Source organism: Manis pentadactyla, chromosome 2 (genome assembly GCF_030020395.1).
Source record: "Manis pentadactyla isolate mManPen7 chromosome 2, mManPen7.hap1, whole genome shotgun sequence".
Taxonomy (NCBI): domain Eukaryota; kingdom Metazoa; phylum Chordata; class Mammalia; order Pholidota; family Manidae; genus Manis; species Manis pentadactyla.
Window position 1 is genome coordinate 217530647 of NC_080020.1, and position 15443 is coordinate 217546089.

The window sequence follows — 15443 nt, forward strand, 5'->3', positions numbered from 1 at the left end:
GATAGAATAATTATATGTTGAATTATATCTTAATAGTTGTTATTAAAAACAAAAAAATGTTAAATATGCACCTTCCATTTAAGCCAGCGATCCCCACTCCAAGCATACTCAAGAAGACTGAAAATGTGTCCATACAAAAACAGATGTTCACAGCAGCTTTGATTGTAATATCCAAAAACTGGAAATAACTCAAATGTCCATCTATAGACAAGAAGATAAATAAATTATGGTACATCTATACAATGTAATATTACTGAGCAATAAAAAGGAATGAGCTATGCATACAGGGGTGGATCGCAAAATAATTAGGATGAGTGAAAGAAGCCAGTACAAAAAAAAAAAGGAGATACATTGTATGATTTTATTTATATAAAGTTCTAGAAAATGGCAGCTATTCCATAGTGACAGAAAGCAGACAAGTGTTTCCCTGGAGATGGGGGAAGAGTCATGTGGAGGGGTTGGGAGGGAGTGGAATAAAAGACTTCTGGGGGTGATGGATATGTTCATTATCTTGACTGGTGATTTTTCACAACTCTGTACATATGTCAAAACTTACCAAATTTAACACCTTAAGTTTGAAGTTTGTAATGTTAATTATACCTCAAAAAACTTTTTAAAAAGTCTTAATGGGTATGGAGTCACTATCATAAAGTTCTACATGATTTTAATAGATATAACACTGTCAAATCTGTGTTTTAGAAAAATTGTCTGGAAAGTGGAGTGGAATAGAGGAACAGTTGGCATAGCCATTCAGTGAATAAACAAACATGGATTATGCTGGACAGTGGGTGTCAGTTAAAGGACTTGCAGACGAATGAAAGAGATACATGTAAATAAAGAATTATTCAGTCTGGCAATTCTTTGACAGTATATATTGAGATAACTCTGGCCTGGGTTGAGGGCAGTTAGCAGAATCTGGAAATATGAGTAAAGAGTATAATAATCTAGTGTGAAATGAAAAGAGCCTGAATTAGGTTAGGAGAGCAGGGTTGAAAAAAATTCAGAAGAGTTTTTAGTGACAAAATCAACAGAATTTGGATATGGAAATATAAGAAAGGTAAGAGCCAAATATTTTGTATTTAGAAAGACTAAATGTTTGATGTAAGAATAACAGAAAAATAAGGAATTTAGGAAAAGTAGACTGGGGAGAAAACAAGTTAAAGCTCAAACTTGAGTGTGGAGTTTCCATGGCACCTCCAGGCAGAAATCTTACAGGTAGTTGAAAGTACAGGCTTGTCCTTTAGGGAGGAAGTCAGTTCTGAGCATATAGCTTTTGTATTCATTATGGTAGCAGAACTGATCAAACTGGATGAGTGAGTGGGCCTGTTCAGTATGTAGGTTGGGGTAAGACAGCCCCCATGCTAAAAACTTGAGATGTCATTAGAATTTAACGGACAAAGGACCAAGAAACAGAAAAACGCACTTTGTAAGGACAGAGAATGTCAGACTGTAGAAGAGAGACATATCTGGGAGAAGACATGAAGCTATAAGTCACCTGTTTTACTAGTTATAAATAGTAATCAGAGAAAAGTTTTCTAGTTCTCTTAGAGGATTCAAGAAGACTGATAGGAATGAGAAAACTAAGCAAAACACAAACAAAATAATGATTAACAATAGGAAAATTAAAAGTTTAGAAGAAAGGAAATGTAATTAACAGAATGCTGCATGACTCAGATGTGAAATATTTATTTACATAGTCATAATAATATAAACATCAGATATAATTTACCCAAAAATTATGATATAGCAATATTAGTAGAAATAAGAAGGTGTGGTAAAAAAGAGTTAAATATTTATTTTCCATAACCAAAAGCCAATAATGTCTAAAATTGGAAAACGTTAAAATAACAGTATAAATATATTAGAAGTATACAAGATAATAGAAAAGAAATGAGAGAATGGCAACTTACTATTATTTGTGGAAATTAGGGCATAAGGAGCCGTGGTTGGGGGGTGGTCTTCCATCGTAAGCCATGTAGAATGCTATTTGTCTTTGTAAACTATCTACATGTATTAATTTGGATAAAATTAAAAATTAAATTTTCAAAACATACTTGGTCAGTCATTAGCAATACTAACCTATTTATAGAAAATGCCTTAGCTATTTAGATAGATGGGCTAAATTTTGAAGTGAGACTAACTGTACAGCAGTCTGCATCTTTTTTCATTGTAAACATGCAGCTTTCTAACCACTGTCAACCTTTCTTTCTGTTTCCTTAGGTTGATGAAAAAACCATAGGAGAACCTGGTTGGCTTTATGGTAGTTTTCAAGGAAATTTTGGCTGGTTTCCATGCAATTATGTAGAAAAAATGCCATCAAGTGAAAAATCTGTGTCTCCTAAGAAGGCCTTACTTCCTCCTACAGTAACTTTATCTGCTACCTCAACTTCTGAGTAAGTTTTTACCTGACAATGGGGTTTATGTAGCTCTGCAAGAGTATATCGAATGTGTTTTTGTGACAACCTGCTACCTAATCATATCATAATCTGTATTGGACTCTTTAGGAGTACCTTTTGTTACAAATTTAATTCTGAAATTTAATAAATAAACACATAAATCAGTAGTTTGTTCATGAATTTTTTTTCTATAAATTGTGTTTAAATACAATGTATATTACATACAGGTTGACAAATTGGTAATACTTCATTAGATTCCAAACAATTAAATATACTTATATCAAAGTGTTATATTTTCAGATCACTTTCATCAAATCAACCAGCATCAGTGACTAATTATCAAAACGTATCTTTTTCAAACTTAACTGTTAATACATCATGGCAGAAAAAATCAGCTTTTACCCGCACTGTCTCCCCTGGATCCGTATCACCTATTCATGGACAGGTATGCATCTTTAATTTTTGTGGGCTTTATTCTCTGACATTGCTCCTGGTTCATATAAAATAGAATGAGGATTTTTGTACAAAGGAGTCCTTCACTCTAACTGGAATTTGTAAACATTCAGTGTCTGATCTTACCATTCGCATGTTATTACTGTGAAATTGTTATTACTTAGAAGTTTCTTAATTCATTTTCATAGTGTGAAGTTGCTAGCAGCTACAGTTTTTAAGTTCAAAATATCATTTTTACAAATCTGATTATGTTCTTAATTTGTAGTCATTGTAAGCAGAGATTTGGGCTTTTTTGTTTAATAAGTCATTTGTGTGGGAACTGTTTTATATATATGTAGCCTCTGACTTAGATGTAGCTATTGCAAGCATTGTTGAATAATACTAAAAAGAAATCATATACTTTATCAGAATAGAGTCCTCTTCATCTTCACTCAAAAAATGTTTATTGTGGGACTGTAGGTTCCAGGCATTTTATTATATTATGTGCTAGAAATTTAATGGGGAAACCGAATCCCTGCTGTAAAGAAGTTATAATCTAGTGAGACAGACACATACATAAATAACTGTAAAGTATGAGAAATGCTGTAATAAAGATACTCTATAAAGCCTTAAGGGGTATACAGAGGACAAAGGTCTCATTCAGCCTGTGGGATTTGGAGCAGGCTTCACAAAGGGCAAGGAATCTGAGAAGGATCTTTGAAGATAGGCAAGATTGTACCAAACACAGAAGGAAAGTTATTCTTGTGAAAGAATAATTTGGGGAAAGTTACTGAGGCATGTTAACACAAAGAGTTTGTAGGAAACAAGAATTGCTTATAGTGTGGCTGGAGCACAGGATTCATGAAGAAAGGGTTAAGAAATGAAGTCAGAGCTAGAGTATTTGGGAAGCATTTAATACCATGCTAAGCAGCTTGGCAGCAGAAAATCCCTGAAGGTTTTGGAGTTGAGCTGTATGTTTTAGAAAGACAGCTTTGGCAGTGGTTAAAGGCCAGATTTGGTGGAAGGAAGCAAAGGAAGGAGACAAAGGAAAGATAATACAACAACCTAGTGCAAGAGATGATGTTTGAACCAGTGCCACAGTGATGAAAATGTATAAAAGAGGAGATGAATTTGAAGTATTAGGAACTGATGTAAAACTGGTGATTCACTGAAGGTAGAGAGTGAGGAAGAAGTTGGAGTTAAAAATACTCTTCAGGGACTGAGAGGATGGTGATAGCATGGTCTTGGTTAGGTATTGCAGGAGGAGTGGGTCTGGTGGGTTCTAAAGAGATTTGTTTCAGACATGCAATGTAGGTGGCTATATTAAGGACAACCTGGGGAGAAGGCTCAGAGCAGTTCGATTTGCAACTCTAGAGCTCAGGGCATAAAGCTACAATAAATATATAGATTTGAGAAGTCATAGGCATAAATAAGATTATTTAGAAAAATTATGTGAAATGGTAAGAGAAAGAGGCTGGACCAAAGAGGAGCCATCAATTAGAGTGAGCTCCAGGAGCTACAAGGGTTTTAGTGATGTCAGCACTGTTCAGAGATGAGGAAAAATCAGAGTTTGGTAGAAGCTTGTGACCGTGACCTTGTCAAACTTTGACTTTGACATTTCTCAGTGACCTTGTCAAGACATTCAGTACTATGATGGGTTCAGAACCTAAATTAGAATGGCTGGAGGGTTGAAATTGGAAAGCAAATTTAACACTATTCTTTCTTTAAGGAATTTAGAAGTAGAAGTAAGTAGAGAAGTAGAGACATTGAAGATTCAAGAGAAAGACTTCACAATCTTAGAAAAAAATTTTAGAAAATTGGAGGGAATAATAGCTTTAGAGCACAGGTATAGAGGTTAGCCTTATCAACAAACAAAAACACTCCTTCCTCTGAGAGAGGAGGAAAAGAAAGAACAATGGATAAGAATACAAAGAAGTTAAGATACAGAAAACAGAAAAGTGGAGGGGGGCCTAACAGCATCTCCATTCTTTCTGGAATAAACTGCATCTCCTGCAGGGAGGAGACAGTGGACACCAGAAGAGAGAAAGGGCTTGTGGGTAACTCATTTCATTTGTTCTGTGATACCTGATGGATTTATGAATACAAGTCTTGAGTACCCAGTGTTTACCTTGTATACTATACTTAATACCAAGATTTTTCCTTAAGTGGTAGGTGTTCAGTCTCTAATTCTAACATAACAGAAGGCTTCTCAGATGGTGTCTGTCATATAGTTTCAAGTCGATTAGTAGATTACGATTATTTTAAGTCACCATTAGTAGTAAGTCACCACCACCCCAAACTGTTCTGCTGTTTGAACAGTAAGTATATTGTATATTAGGGAACAGAAATCATGGTTACCATTGTTTTGTTGTTTTGTTCTAATTATGTGGTTTTCTATTTCTGTTCACAGGGACAGGTTGTAGAAAACTTAAAAGCACAGGCCCTTTGTTCCTGGACTGCAAAGAAAGATAACCACTTGAACTTCTCAAAACATGATATTATTACTGTCTTGGAGCAGCAAGAAAATTGGTGGTTTGGGGAAGTACATGGAGGAAGAGGATGGTTTCCGAAGTCTTATGTCAAAATCATCCCTGGGAGTGAAGTCAAGCGGGAAGAGTAAGCATTTTTGTGTGTTTACATGAGGAGTAGATGTTAGTGTTTTCATTGATGAGTCAGCTATAGCATGATTGGCTGTACAGTAGAATAAAAAGTTTGTTTGAATCTGAATATCAGCAGAGTAATATCTAAGAGTGAAAGAAAGCATACTTCAGATATATGTACCAGTTTTAGAGTATCTTTTATTCTGATTATTTCAGATTCCTAACGTTTTCAAAGTGCTTAAAATTTTAGATCTATTGCTTTCTTTGTATTATAAGGTCAGTTAGAGAAATTACTTTTCATTACCTTTGGAGCATTTCTTCCTTGTTACTATAAGTTGTCAATACCTAGATAAATTTTAGCTGAGGTCCTCCCCTTTGCCAGAGTAAGGTGTTCCATCTCTGGGCCTCCAGAATTCCTGGAAGATTGATCACCTCTCTCACTGCTCATAACACACTGTGGTAGTTTTTACTTTCTTACCCATACCCCTTAGTAGATCATAATCTCCGGGAGGGCAGGATTCCACATCCTTGTTTTTCAGTTTTTCTATGCACAGTGTTATCTTAATACATAGTAGCTGCTCAGTCTTTTAGCCTCAGTGAATGAGCAGAGGAGCAAATGAATGAATAATTGAATGAATCAACTTTAAAATGAATCAAAGCAAAAACTAGATACCATCTATGGCCTTTATTTTCCAGTCTAAGGGGAATCAGGTTATCAAACATCTTTAATACAAAGAAGTAATAAAGATATGGGTAACTTACTTCTTTGTTTTATATGGAAGTTGATTTAAATAGAAAAGCAATCTGATTTAATGAATCAGGACTGGTCTTTGAAAATCAAGAGGCTTGAGTTTTGATTCTCCTATTTTTTTGCCAGGCTGTATCAAATAACCTACTTGGTCTTCATTTTTCTAATTTCTGAATTAAGAGGATAAACTAATCTTTTAGAATTCTTTCAGTGTTGAGATTCTATGTATAAATTTTTAGTTCAAATGCAGAAATTTACTTTTCAGGTTGACACAGAATGTTACATTTAGAAGTGTATAATAATTACAGTAGCAGTAACTCATAGCTGACATGTATGTTCTGGCACTGTGCTAGGTCCTTTATAGGAATTATTTAAACTGTAGTCTTTTATAGAGAAGAAAATTAAGCACAAAGACATTAAATTTAAATGCTCTTTAAAGGGTACTTCTTTGAAGTTTTCTTTCACTCACTAATCTTTTCTAACAGATAAGGCATGTAACTTGAAGACCTGTAGTAATGGGGAATTCAGCACTAAACAAGGCAGGCCACTCAATCGTGGCCATAAGTCGTAGTAAGGTTCTACTCTGCCTGAAAACTGCCTTACTATATCATTTACCCAAGGGTCCCGGGGAGCCCTGGTGCATGTGCAAATGTCTAGTTCTTAAACATGACAATCTTCCAGATTTTTTAAAAGTTCCCTGGGTTAAATTGGAAATCAAAGCTATTTGTGTTCTGAGATATAAAAATAAAGTTCTGTTATTTGTATGTATTTCAGGATAGTGTGCTTTAAATAAATATTAAAATGAAAATATTGCCCCCTTACCAATGTGCTTGTGTCTTCTAAGTTACTTTAGAAAGGCAAAATATCTCATATTTGAAAAGCTCTTTATAAATCATGTTGAAATGAGTATATTAAAAAAACTTAAAAGTTTGCAATACTTAATCCACTAGGATTTTGTGTATGAAAATACATCTGGCCTTTGTACTGAGACATGTTTAATTTCAGAAAGCCCTAAAAAAATGCACTGTGGACACCCACTCTATCATATCACCTTGTTTTTTGCTTGTTGATGCCCTTTCTTGTTTCTTTTCTTTTTTTTTTTTTAATCTTTGTTTATTTGGCAGACCGGAAGCTTTGTATGCAGCTATAAACAAAAAACCTACCTCTGCAGCCTATACCGTTGGAGAAGGTGAGCTTTTGGCAATTTGTGAATTAGATGGGGGAGAGACAGCTGCTTACTAGTGACCCACAGTTCTCTCTGTTCTGTGTCTTCAGTGTTAAGTGGGGTTAGGAAAACCTGCCCTTTTTCTATTTCACATTAATATTGAGACTATAGAAAAAAATATGGCTGAAAATATTGACACATTTAGAAAATCAATACTATAATTCAGCAAAGATAGCCTCGATAAATAAGATCATAAATAAAAAGTGTTGCAATGAGATAGCATGAAGGTTTTTGCTGTTATATATCTAGATTATACACATTTAGGAGGTAAGGAAGTTTAAGTACATTTGTTTACAAATGGCATTTTAATTACATGTGCCATATAGATGATTAAGTAGGATTTGAAATCTAGATACACTTTGTTATAAATATTACAAAGAAATTTTTTTCTATAGCCCTTTGAATTAACTAATAAAAGTATTTTGGTTTTGTTAATATGCTGAGAAATGAGAGATTATCTACCCTCATTTCAGACATTTTTATTTAATAGTTACATAGGTTTATAAGTGGCTTATTTGGTCCATTATAAAATTACTTGAATAGTTGAAGTACATTTTATGTTTGTATTGATCAAGAAAATCAGTTTAATGGTAAACAGTCTACTTAGTATCTACTGTGAGATTCCATGCTAGAGCCTGAAAGATATAAAGATGAATAAACAGTTCCCCAATTACTCACGGAAGAATGAGGAGGAGAGGCATACAATTGTAATAAATGCTGTAATAAGTGAACAAAACTTAATTTTGAGTAGGATCTCTGAATTCATAGATAGGGTGATGTTGAATCATCTTAAGCAATGAATAGGGTCTTGCATAGTGACAAAGAGAAAGCTCTTGTGGACAGAGGGAAGACAAGAGCCAAGGCACAGCTGTGAAAGATTAGAGAACTCAGGTCCCAGCATGGCTGGAATAGGTTTACTGCTGTGAAATGAGCCTAGGAAGGAGGTGAGGAGCATTTTGGAAAGACCTTGTTTATTGTTGCATACCTAATAAACCTTGTAATGGTTTTTAGTTTTATTAAATCACTAAATTGAGTAATACTGGAAATAAGAATAGTAAATAGGTTGTAAATAGTGTTCATGGTCATCTCCAGTTCATGATATACAAATCAAATTCCATGCTGACAAATAAAAATGAAGCAGAAAAGAAAGAAAAAGACTTCTAAAACCTGGTCATTGACTGTTTCTTCTAAATAGTAGTAATCACAGGAAAAAAATCCAAAGCCAATATAAAAACATAGACATTTTCCTTGAGGTTATTTGTTTACAAGTATTTATTGAGCATCTGCTCCATGCCAAGCACTGTGTTAGGAGCTGGGTCATTATGATGGATCATATGAACTTGGCCTCCAGTACTGATGTCAGCTGAAAGAATATTGGGCATTTCCATACTGTATATTTTAAAAATGAGAAAGAAAAGAATTTATATTAAAATATATTTTGTGTAGGAAGGTTAAAAAAAATTCATATCTTGACTTTAAAATAGAAATACTGATATGTGTAGTTTTGGGGTTATTCTCTGTGATAGGATGATGATGGTGGTGATACAATATAACAATAATAGAATAATAAGACTTAGGTTTCCTTAAGTTACAAGGTCTTATGATGAATTTACCCAAGATCTTGGAGATTATCATAATTTTTTTAACTTCTGTGATCTGACAACCAACATTAGTTTCTTTTTGCTTTGTTCCCTACAGAGTATATTGCACTTTATCCATATTCAAGTGTAGAACCTGGAGATTTGACTTTCACTGAAGGTGAAGAAATACTGGTGACCCAGAAAGATGGAGAATGGTGGACAGGAAGTATTGGAGATAGAACGGGAATTTTTCCATCAAATTATGTCAAACCAAAAGATCAAGAGGTAGAGCTATTTTGGTACAGAAACACAATCATTCCATTCTTGATGAGCAAGATTCAAACTTAAAACAGGCTCATGATTTTGACTAGGCTGCTTTGGTTATAAAGAAACCACTTTAGGTAGCTCCAGTAAAATAGAGTTTATTTACAAGGAACCTGACAAGTGATAAAGGAGATAGGGTTTCATGAAACTCTAAGAACAAGAGCCAAAGGTAGGGTTGAGCCTCATGAGCACTAAAGCTAGAAAACAGTCCCAGATTCAGGGAGGCTTACCAGCGACCACCTCAAAGAGTCTGGAAGGCTTTAAGGCTCTGAGACTAATGTGACCAGCCTATACTTGAGTCCTGCTTCTTTTCACCCTACCGCTGATATGGTACAGTGCAGCCGTTCCCAGACCTGTTGGTCTCAGGAACTTCTTACATTCTTAAAATTACTGAGGACTCCAAATAGTTTTTTTTTTAATATATAGGTTATATCTAGTGGTAATTTCCATATTAGAAATTAAAACTGAAATTTTTAAAATATTTGTTAGTTTTAAAATAACAAAATTAAACCCATTACATGGTAACATAAATAATTTGTTTTTTATTAAAACAATTATATATATATATTTTTTAATTAACTTCTTACTGAAAATAGAATTCCCTTTTTTTTATTAAGGTATTATTGATATACACTCTTACGAAGGTTTCACATGAAAAAACAATGTGGTTACTGCATTCACACATATTATCGAGTCCCCCCTATACCCCAATGCAGTCACTGTCCATCAGTGTAGTAAGATGCCACAGAGTCACTATTTGCCTTCTCTGTGCTACACTGTCTTTCTTATAACCTCCCCCCACACCATGTGTACTAAACATAATACCCCTCAATTCCCTTCTCCCTCCCTCCCCACCTACCCTCCCACACCCCTCCCCTTTGGTAACCACTAGTAATGTCTTGGAGTCTGTGAGTCTTCTGCTGTTTTGTTCCTTCAGTTTTGCTTCGTTGTTATACTCCACAAAAGAGGGAAATCATTTGATACTTGTGTTTCTCCACCTGGCTTATTTCCCTGAGCATAATATCCTAATATCCTCCACCTCCATCCCTGTTGTTGCAAATGGTAGGATTTGTTTCTTTCTTATGGCTGAATAATATTCCATTGTGTATATGTACCACATCTTCTTTATCCATTCATCTACCGATGAACACTTAGGTTGCTTCCATATCTTGGCTATTGTAAATAGTGCTGCGATAAACATAGGGGTGTATATGTCTTTTTGAATCTGAGAACTTGTATTCTTTGGGTGAATTCCTAGGAGTGGAATTTCCGGGTCAAATGATATCTCTAGTTTTAGGTTTTTTTGAGGAACCTCCATATTGCTTTCCACAATGGTTGAAATAGCTTACATTCCCACCAGCAATGTAGGAGAGTTCCCCTTTCTCTGCATCCTTGCCAGCATTTGTTGTTCTTAGTCTTTTCAATACTGACTATTGTAACTGGTGTGAGGTGGTATCTCATTATAGTTTTTATTTGCATTTCCCTGATAATTAGCGATGTGGAGCATCTTTTCCTGTGCTTGTTGGTCATCTGAATTTCTTCTTTGGAGAAGTGTCTGTTCATATCCTCTGCCCATTTTTTAATATGGTTATTTGCTTTCTGGGTGTTGAGGCATGTGAGTTCTTTATATATTTTAGATGTTAACCCCTTGTCATATATGTCATTTACAAATATATTCTCCCATACTGTTGGATGCCTTTTTGTTCTGATGATAGTCCCATCAGACATTCTTTTTTTTTTTTAGGTATCATTAATCTACAATTACATGAGAAATATTATGTTTACTAGACATCCCCCTTCACCAAGTCCCCCCCACAAACCCCATTACAGTTACTGTCCATCAGCATAGTAGTATACTGTAGAGTCACTGCTTGTCTTCTCTGTGTTGCACAGCCCTCCCCGTGCCTCCCCCCAGATTATACATGCTAATCATAATGCCCCCTTTCTTTTTCCCCACCCTTATCCCTCCCTTCCCACCCATTCTCCCCAGTCCCTTTCCCTTTGGTAACTGTTAGTCCATTCTTGGGTTCTGTGATTCTGCTGCTGTTTTGTTCCTTCAGTTTTTCTTTGTTCTTATACTCCACATATGAGTGAAATCATTTGGTACTTGTCTTTCTCCGCCTGGCTTATTTCACTGAGCATAATACCCTCTCACTCCATCCATGTTGTTGCAAATGGTAGGATTTGTTTTCTTCTTATGGCTGAATAATATTCCATTGTACCATCAGACATTCTTAAATGAAACTTTGTTTTACTATGAGCACGTGGCTATGAAGAATACTGTGATTGCTGTTGGTTCTACTACTGTGATTTGTGCTCGACATCAGCAATTTTACCCACCAGTGTAAATCTTAACACACATAAAGAGGCAAATTATGTCTTAGTATTTATTATTATGAAAATAGTTTTTATCCCCCAGACCAGTGAAAGGGGCTCAAAGACTGCCCCTGGTATCCACAAACCACAAGCTGAAAACCACTGAACTACCTGGGTTGACTTCTGACTCTAAGAGTTAGAAGCTAGGTGACCTTGGACTAGTTACTTCACCTTTCTGTACCTCAATTTCCTTCTCTGTAAAATGGGAATAATCATAATTACTTAATAGTGCTACTGTGAAAAATATGTGAATATATGTAGAATTGTTAGAATAGCACCTATTACATAGTAAGTACTCAACAGTGTTAACTCTTAACTACCATCAACTCTTTTACTATAGCTGTGTCCACAAACACAAAAAAGTTCTAACCCCTTTTCTTTTCTTGTAAAAATTCCTAAAAGAGGAAACATGATTAGCCCAACTTACCTTGTCAGGTCAAGCAGAGGTCATAGTTGCTCCCCAGGGTATGAAATTTTTTGTTCTTAGGTCAGGTTCAAGGAAATGGTAGAAAAATTAAAAATAAAAACATTGCCTCCTGTGTAACAGAAGCAAAACTCATATATGCCATAACATTATCCAGGACACATGTTGTATGTGGTGGACATTGATGCTAACCTGATCAATGAGGTATATTTGGCCTGGATAGTCATGTGTAATATTCTGGAAATAATCAGAAAACAAGCTGTTCTTACTGAGTCAGTGATGCCAGCGTCAGCCAGTTGTGTATAATGTATTTTCTTAGCAGACCAGATCCTCCCATAAGTGTTGGATTCTTAACTTATTTGGTTAATATATTTTGATCTTCATTTAAGACTAATTGTCATTTTGGTTTTCATTTAAAGAAACAAGAATCCTGGGAAGTAAATAGAAATCTCTTAATTCCTAATAACTTTGTGCTTTTACATCTGGATTGTTGGGAAGTGATAAAACCGTGTATCTTTTCTTTACAGAGTTTTGGGAGTGCTAGCAAATCTGGAACATCAAACAAGAAACCTGGTATGTATAATAATGAAGTTAAACAACTACTAAAGTGTTTAATCATCTTGAATTTATAGTTTCTTGTTTTTCTTCTTTTCAGAGATTGCTCAAGTTACTTCAGCATATGTGGCTTCTGGTTCTGAACAACTTAGCCTTGCACCAGGACAGTTAATATTAATTTTGAAGAAAAATTCAAGTGGGTGGTGGCAAGGGGAGTTACAGGTAATAATTCCTAAATGACATTTATCAGTGTTATTATAAAAATAATGCATGCTCATTAAAAAGATTAATAAAAATTTAGATCACCTAAAATCATACTACTTAGAGGTATTTTTAAAGGAAAGCATAGTATCGCCTTTGCCTGGGATAACCCCAGGCTTGTAGTGTAGTCTCTTTTCTAGGAGAAGCAGCATGATCCAGGCTGTGTACTGAGAAAATGCTGTGCACCATCGTCTTACGTTTTTGAAACAGCAGTGCAAGGAAGGGAAATGCAGGCATAAATGAGCCTAGTTTTTTTCCTAAAACATTAACAGACAGTTATTGCATATGTTTTGATACAGAGAGTTCTTTTCTGATTCCTAAGATTTCTTTACTACATAAAAAGCATTTTAGATTAAAAGATGATAAGTATAATTTTGTATTTTTATATAATATTGATAAATATATAGATATAAATATGTAAATAATGTATGTATAAAATATATGTGTAATATATAGTTTCATTCTTGCAAATCAGTCTTCAGTTCCTGAAGAACAGTGGAGGTTCAAAATGCATTATCTTCTTTAATAACCCCCTGAAATTCCACCTTCTGTTTTGTTTTGAAGATTAACCCAACTAAGTGGGAAATAAGGCTCTCCACAAAGTTTATTTGTGATCTTCTGATTAATTATTAGCAAAACCCCACAAGGTATTTACTGTGACTGCACCATTTTAAATGTAGACTTGGACTTAGTAGGACAATTCTAGAAAAGTCTTTTTCGTTTGTAAATATTACTTGTGTGAAATATGGAGAGAACTCTGAGCCCAAAAGATCTCAAAATAGACTTCTATAAATACCATTTTTAACAGCACTTTGAGATGCATGTGGAATCTCCCAGTTGTTTAATATTGACCTGGAAGGCCAATCCAGAATTCAGGGGTCTCGAAGACCACCCTCATTTCTGATACAAATTATAAGCTCTCTCAAGTTCAGTAATTCACTAGAAGGACTGACAGGACTCACTGAAAGCTATTATAATTAGTTATGTTTTATTATTGCAGAAGGATCTAGATTAAAATTAGCCAAGGGAAAAGACGTATGGGGCAGAGTTCAGGAGGATTCCAAGTACGGAGCTTCCAGTTGTCCTGTCCCAGTGGAGTCATGGACAGCATTAACTCCTCCTTGCAACAGTACACACGGAGGAGCATTGCCAAGCAGAGAGGCTCCCTCAAGTCTTGGTATCCAGAGTGTTTACTGGGGCTTCATCGTGTAGACGTGACTGACTGCCCGTATGGCTAAACTCAGTCTCCAGTTCCTCTCGAGGTTGAATTCATACTGTGTGACCCAGAACACCCACCAGAAGTCACAATGTTAGACTATCTGGCATAGTCAAGGCCCCAGATAAACGAAGACACTTTTGTCAGTCAGGACGTACCACAGGTTTAGAGATTACCTCCTAGGAGCCAAAGGCCAAGGCCAGACCTGTCTTTGGGCAAGGTTGAATTCTTCACTACACAGCCAGGGCTTTTTTCATTTTTATTTTATGTCTCAATATTGATTTTAATCTCATCTTTCCTATTCTCTTTGGTAATTTTATAGGCCAGAGGGAAAAAACGACAAAAAGGATGGTTTCCTGCCAGTCATGTTAAACTTTTGGGTCCAAGTAGTGAAAGAACTACACCTGCCTTTCATCCTGGTATGGCAGTGGTTTTACTTGTATTTTATCTTAAGATAAGTGTTGTTAAAACTCAGTAACTTACTAAATTAGTCAACTCTAGTTTGTCCTTTCCTTATCTCTACCTAAAATAAATGTTACAACGAGAACTTTCTTTCTAAAAAGTTCTTTGTAAAAAACAGCCAACTGTTCAGTAATGCTTGAACTGCTTCACTCCTTGAGATTTTTCCAAATGGTGGAATTGTTATATCATCAAACTTACTTAAAGCAAAGTAGTTCCATGGATTTTTATGTAGTTGGGAATTCTCATTTTGTATGGGGGAATAGGGAAAGGAGGGGTGGGAGAGAGCAGCTGAAGGGAAATTTTAGCCTTATTTTGACATTTAATATTGAGTAACTTAAATCCTAATAGAATTTTAGCAGGAGATCCTTGTCAGCATAATTAACTTGTCTAATTTGTTATTTTGTTCTTTCTCTTGTAGTGTGCCAGGTGATTGCTATGTATGACTATATAGCAAATAATGAGGATGAGCTAAATTTCTCCAAGGGACAACTTATTAATGTTTTGAACAAAGACGATCCTGACTGGTGGCAAGGAGAAATACACGGGGTGACGGGTCTCTTTCCTTCAAACTATGTTAAGATGACGACAGACGCAGATCCAAGTCAACAGTGTGAGTAATACCAAACTTTTAGTGCTCAACTAGTACAAAAGCTTTAATATGCAGCACTGTGTCCATTATTGTTGTGGTCAGATCTTAAACTCTTAAACTCAGCGCTCTTAACAAATGCATGTTCAGAATAAGAAAGTGGAAAAGGAAGCTTTCTACAAGATCAGAAATTATACTGCTTTATTTTAAATACTTTTTTCCTGGCTTTGGCTGTTACTATTAGACATTATCTGAAAA

General features: G+C 35.3%; 1 protein-coding gene across 12 annotated transcripts in view; it reads left to right on the forward strand.

Annotated features, from left to right (window-relative positions):
- ITSN2 (intersectin 2) overlaps positions 1 to 15443 on the forward strand; it is a 129716-nt gene that overhangs the window by 78196 nt on the left and 36077 nt on the right. For all 12 annotated transcript variants that reach the window (XM_057497403.1, XM_057497404.1, XM_057497405.1 and 9 more), the window contains 9 exons: positions 2221 to 2393; positions 2697 to 2841; positions 5239 to 5444; positions 7301 to 7365; positions 9100 to 9266; positions 12633 to 12678; positions 12761 to 12882; positions 14460 to 14556; positions 15018 to 15209. In XM_057497403.1, coding sequence (XP_057353386.1) covers positions 2221 to 2393; positions 2697 to 2841; positions 5239 to 5444; positions 7301 to 7365; positions 9100 to 9266; positions 12633 to 12678; positions 12761 to 12882; positions 14460 to 14556; positions 15018 to 15209 — 1213 coding nt within the window. The remainder of the gene's footprint in view (positions 1 to 2220; positions 2394 to 2696; positions 2842 to 5238; positions 5445 to 7300; positions 7366 to 9099; positions 9267 to 12632; positions 12679 to 12760; positions 12883 to 14459; positions 14557 to 15017; positions 15210 to 15443) is intronic.